Source organism: Vigna unguiculata, chromosome 3 (genome assembly GCF_037176805.1).
Source record: "Vigna unguiculata cultivar grain cowpea cultivar isolate G323 ecotype 2 chromosome 3, ASM3717680v1, whole genome shotgun sequence".
Lineage (NCBI taxonomy): Eukaryota > Viridiplantae > Streptophyta > Magnoliopsida > Fabales > Fabaceae > Vigna > Vigna unguiculata.
The window spans coordinates 48712933-48718732 of NC_140794.1; the positions used below are offsets into that span (position 1 = coordinate 48712933).

The following is a 5800-nucleotide window of genomic DNA, read 5'->3' on the forward strand; positions in this document are numbered from 1 at the left end:
CATTTTTTTAATTTATCAAATTACTCACTAACTTTCACAAAATTCATTTCCAAATTCAATTACTTTAACCTCTAAATTCACTATAAAAAAATATTTATTCATACACTCAAATCTACACAAATTCATTTTTCCACTCTTCGTCAAATCCATCCTACAAACAAGAATAGCCTAAACAGGTGGCTAACTAGTCACTTAGATTACAAAGTTGAACAGTCATCGCAAAAGTACTGAGAAACCGTCTTTCTGAATTGCAACTTCCAGAAAAATTTCCAGAAAAGAAGGATACAAGCACTGTTTTAATAATTTCAACTGCTGAAAGGTATTTTGTAACACAGAATATAAGAGACAACATTTATCTGGAAATTGCAACAACTGAACATGTCATCCCTCCCCACCGCATCCCCTAAAAGAAAGAAAAAGTATTTTGGCAACCGGAGACTAACAGGGGCCTTTTTCATTCCTTATTTAGTCCGGTGTAATGTGAAAATTATATACTTTTTGAACCTTTGCATCCTATTTAATTTAAATGACAAAGCTGATATATCAGTTGATGTAGAAGAAAGAAAATTGTATCATGTTTCTCCATTTGGTTTCTCTAAGTGAGTCCATCCTCTAGAGAGAAAGTAAAAAGTCCCACTCATTGATGAAAATAACCATTAATATCATATGCTTGCGCATAATATATCATGAATTTGTTCAAATTTAACTCCTTAATTTTATCATCAACAGTTGAGATTCCTTTTACTTTACTCATGAAGATGAATTGCTCACTCTGAACGGTTTTTCAATAAGGAAAACTACCAGTCATTCGGATATGGTCAAGGGTCCTTTTAAGGCCATACTTGAGCACTGCTTGGTTACCCTCTCTGAATCCATCTCCATAAGCTGATGAACTATCTGACTCAATCTGGTGTTTGAAGTATTCACCAAGTTTCTTCTCAAATTCAGAACGTTTACCCTTCTTAGATGATGAAGAGGACGAAGGTGAGGAGGAGGATGAGGAAGAAGAAGAAGATGATGATGATACTGCGCCTTCATTCCCAGAGCTGGAATAGATCTCTGAATCTAACCACATATGAGCCAAGACTTGGCAAATTCCCTCTTCAACTTCTGGCTTCAGATTACCATAGCCTGCCATAACCCCACAAGTCTGTCTAACTTAACGCTATGAAATGAAAATACAAATTTTCCACATTGATCACATGAAGGATGATGGTACCTTTAAGTCTAAGCCACGCATGCATCATTTCGTGAGCCAGAATTGATCCAGTCAATAGCCTATGAACATAAAATTCTTGAATTTATGCAGTGAACTCCAAATGCAAACACTTGAATTCATGAAAATAGTTGGCATCAGAAGGGTACCTGGGAAGGCCATACAAAACAAGTATGGCTGTCACTTCGCATCGACGAATCAGTCTAAAAGGCTCTGTTATCATATCTATGAGCTGGTATCCTGCTCCTATCCTTGGTCTCCTCAAAATCTGGAATTACAAGAAAAGATTATAAACCACTGCTTGATGAGTAGAGATAGTTTATTGAGAATTTAAACCATCAATGAAGATTGAAATTCAGAAGAGATCTCTACAGTGGGAATAGTTTGCTCTTCAGACAAGCAAAGTCCTCTAGTTTCAGGTAAGTGGTGATGACCCTACACTCAAAAGCAATGCAAAATAATTATGATGTAAAGAAGAGAAAATGAAAGGAAAAATTTCATGAATGAATGTTCAAAACGTTAACATTTACATTCTTCTCTCCCTCCATGGCTTCGTTAAGTGCCTGTCTCTCAACCAAAAGCATAGGAATTTGCTGCTCTATCTTCATATGTAAACCTTCATAAAATTCTTGTATCTCAACATAAAGAGGTTGGCATTCATGAGTATCCATGATAGCTGAGTCAAGACACTCCAGACACAGCTTTCGGCCATCATCAAGCAACAGATATTTGGCATCCACTGACTGCACTGATTGGAAAGTTTCATATCAGATATGAAAAAGCAAAAGAAAGTCAGCTACATGAACAAATGATGACATGTGTTGGAAGATGTTATAACCGACCTCCATTCTTTGACAGCTACAACAACGAGGAGTACCATCACGCTCATGCGATGGGCAATATTTTTGTAGCCAGAAAGGATGTGCTCTATACTCAATGAGGCCAGCTGAGTTTGGTGGGATCTGCAATGAACAGTGTGTAAAATGACTTTAACTTTGAAAATAGCTCAATATCCGTAGTCTTCCAACAAAACACATGATGTAGTGATATTTGTATGCGAATCGAATTTTATTGAAACCATTAATCAAAGACTAGCATAATGAATTGACTAAAAATCTGTAAGAGAAAACTGAGTGCCATTACTTACAAAGCTTTTGCAAACATCACATTTAGGATGATGCAACTCCTTATAGCAGGATTTATGATAACGGCGATTTCCAGACATTGAAAACTGTAAATGAATACGAACGTAAACATTATGTACATATTAAGAAAACAAAAAAGCTAAAGATCTTCTTTTATGAATTCCAGAAGAAAGCTAAATGTGTTCAAATCGAGTTTCATGAAACATATAGCAATCAATCCAAGACTCTAACCTCATAATCAGTGATTGGAAGTTCGCAAGCATGGCAACAGAAACATTCGGGATGCCAAAAACCTCCCATGCAACTCAAAAATCTTCCACTGCCAATCTCGGCATTGCAACCAGCACAGGTTCTGCAAGCACATTTTGAAAAAAAAAAAAAACAGCTTTAGCCTGTGTTTCTTTGTATAAATGAAAATGAAGATAAAAAGTCAACAATCTTTTGGTCTACATATCTACATTTCTTATATTAACTAATAAGCACAATTCAGAAATTCTTCATAACGAAGTTTGGAAACACTATCTGTTTGTCCCCCTCTGTTTACCACAATCAGTGAAGTTTGGCAATTTCCATGTAAGGTAATTGAAATTGCGCTCGCTAACAACAGATAAAAGATATCATCTTTTCCATAGGTACCTGTATACAGGTGGGAATAAGTTTGCAAGAGGTTGAAATAAAGAATCAGTTTCAGATCGAGGAGGAGAACTAATGCTCAAACTTTCTTGAATTGCCCTGGCAAGTTGTTCATCTTCCTCAAGTTGAAATTCATCAAGATTTTTGTCTTCATCCTGTTGAATTTGAGCATGGTGGTCATCTTCATCTTTCTGAACTTCCCCAACACATCTGTCTTCATCATCATCATCATCATCAAGTGGACACAGTTCATCATCTTCAGATTCAGAGTCATCCTCTGGTTTTGAGAGGCAAAAACATGAGGCATTTAGCAGGGAAAAAATCGGGAATCCATTTCCAAACACAAGTTTACCGAATGAAATTTCAGATTTTTTTCAATGGACTCTAACCATATGAAAAATATGTTCAGTACTTTTTCAACCAAGCATCAGAATCAACTAATCCTGATAATTATGGTATAGATTATAACTACATTTTAATCGAGATACTTGATCACTGACACCAAGACACTTAGATTGTTAGTTACACAAGAACTTAATAAATCGATATGCATTATGTTTAGAATATACATTTTAGGTAACCTGGCACACTGAATTCCTAATTTTAATAAGAAGATACATAAAAAAGCAAAAAGCATAACTCTCACCAATAACTTTTTTCCCTTTCGGATCTGCCTCTGAAAGAGAGAGTGCTATCGCCCGATCAATTTCTTCTTTCTCAATTTCCGTCAAATCATCCTGCTCTCAGTTTAGACTATTACAATTCATAACTTTAGACCAAATCCGAAAGGAACTAGGGCTGTGTTATGTTGAAACAACGATGGTGCTAGAAAATGACATGATAAGTTGAAAGAATGATGAATTTTTTACAAGAAGCAGAAAGTGTGATTACCGCTGAATTATCATGATTGTCTGAATATCTGTCGTCTCCATATTTCCCATGATATCTTCCTCCTGAATATTTACGGTTGGATCCCTTGAGCAATTTAGTAAACCAACCCATGCAATATTATTTGGTGCAAGTTGGTACAACCTCTTCTGAAACAGCAAGACCTCAACTTCAATTCAATCTTATATGATCAGAACTGTTACAGAATTAAAAGATCGTACACAAATAAATGCTCGAGAAAAAAAAGTTATGATCCCAAAACTTTTACAATCCAGTGCTATTTGAGGTATTACATTTGCATTGGCAAAGCAGGTATCATGAAGAGTAGATAGATCATGGAATAAAAAATCCATATCACCTCTTATTTTGGGAATCACATGCTACCCAGATTCTCAGGTCCTGAACAGTTTGACAGACAAAGGAAAATGATAAAACAAAAAGAAAAAAAAGGAAGGGTGGAGGTTGACAAATAAAATATTAAATGAATAGAGAGAATCAGCATGACTTGTAGGAAAGCTTGCTAAATGCATATGTCTAATTCTCAAGGAAGAATGGCTATGATGCTGTTCTTCTGAAGACATTTTGAAAACGCGAGAAAAATTGTATCCAATCAGCAGGATATTTGTATCAAAGATCAAACAATGTTACAGTTTCAGTAATCAGATTAATCAATCAACCAGTTGTTCAAGCAAGGAAATAAGAAAGGCATTGAATTTCATATCAAACGTACGAATTAGTTCAAATGTCTTGAGTTCTGCGGCACCGAATTGTGCTCTTTCTTCTTTGTCTTTTTCCCTTAAAGCAACGCCCTTGTGGTTTGATGATGAATAGACTCAAATTGAATTGCTTCAAGAGAAATTAAAATAATTCCACATGCATAAAAGAAAAAACTTCCACCAACCCCACCATGTAAGTTGTTGATAATAGATTGAAAACACCGCAAGCATGAAGGTCCCCCAGATAGAGAAAAATAATATTCCAGAGCAGACAGGGGAAAGAAGGAGGAAAAGGAAGAGAATTTATGAGAGAAGAGAAAGAAAGAAGAAAAGGTACCTTAAAGGGATTATGAATCAGCAGAGACAGAGGAATCAGATGAATCCCAGTTGAAGTACACTTTGTGAATTGTTATTCCCATGTAGACACAGTCAACCACAGAGAGCAATAGCTATTTATATCTCTTATTTTCTTTGTGTGTGTGATCCTGGGAGTAGCTTTTTGAATGCAAAGAGTGAAAAGGGGAGTGCTTGGATGACACGCAAATACAGGGAGGCGAAAAGGGATAAAAATTGTAATAGTGGAATCTTTTAAGAAGGGATGAGTGTATTTTTATCTTAAAGGAACAGAGGAAAAGACGGATTGGAAGGTAGATATGGAGAATCAGAAGAAGCAGTTGAGTTTGAAATTCAATGTCACTGTTTACTCTGGCATGTGGGTCCTCTACCATTTTTTTCTGCCACATTCCACCAAATGTCAATAGCAACATGAAGTATATAAAACTTTTCGGTGGCTTCTTTCACATGGGAGACCGGGAGGGTGAAAGATTGAGTTTTTGTTTTATCTTGTTTCTGCTCCGTGAGTTACTGCCAATTTCAGTATTCATGCATGCGTTGTGCCATATCAATTCTTACCTTAACCCAATACCACGTAGAGTTAATTGTTTCAATTTAAGTTTAATAATAGATGGCATCATACTACATCAATGTATTGACAAAGTATATAAATTTTTTAATTAATGATAAAAACAAACTCATTCCGCATTCTTCTCGTGACGTTTTTTCGATTTTCAAGAAAAATCTTTATATAAATTTAATCATTTTATTAGATTTATTATGTTTTTTTTTTATTTCAAAATACACCTGTATATATTAATTATAATGTTTTCAAATATATTATTTTTTTATATAATAAAATCAGTATA

The 5800-nt window shown here is 35.2% G+C and overlaps 1 protein-coding gene across 1 annotated transcript; it reads right to left on the reverse strand.

The window, feature by feature from the left end:
* Nucleotides 1-225: 225 nt before the first annotated feature.
* On the reverse strand, nt 226-5194 carry LOC114178796 (protein DA1-related 1-like). Its single transcript, XM_028064885.2, has 12 exons — nt 4613-5194; nt 3886-4031; nt 3641-3731; nt 2998-3271; nt 2593-2713; nt 2364-2447; nt 2059-2178; nt 1747-1959; nt 1589-1651; nt 1366-1484; nt 1220-1278; nt 226-1131 (listed from the first exon to the last, which is right to left on the reverse strand). Exons 2-12 carry the CDS (start codon nt 3994-3996, stop codon nt 785-787), a joined length of 1602 nt encoding a protein of 533 aa, XP_027920686.1. The 5' UTR covers nt 3997-4031; nt 4613-5194; the 3' UTR covers nt 226-784.
* Nucleotides 5195-5800: the final 606 nt, after the last annotated feature.

Excerpts from the sequence above, each read along its gene's own strand:
- LOC114178796 (XM_028064885.2), bottom strand. The coding sequence starts at position 3,996 with ATGGGTTGGTTTACTAAATTGCTCAAGGGATCCAACCGTAAATATTCA. Across the intron at positions 2,179-2,363 it reads GTGATGTTTGCAAAAGCTTT|ATCCCACCAAACTCAGCTGG; the intron begins GTAAGTAATGGC and ends TGTTCATTGCAG. Across the intron at positions 1,652-1,746 it reads CCATGGAGGGAGAGAAGAAT|GGTCATCACCACTTACCTGA; the intron begins GTAAATGTTAAC and ends TTTTGAGTGTAG.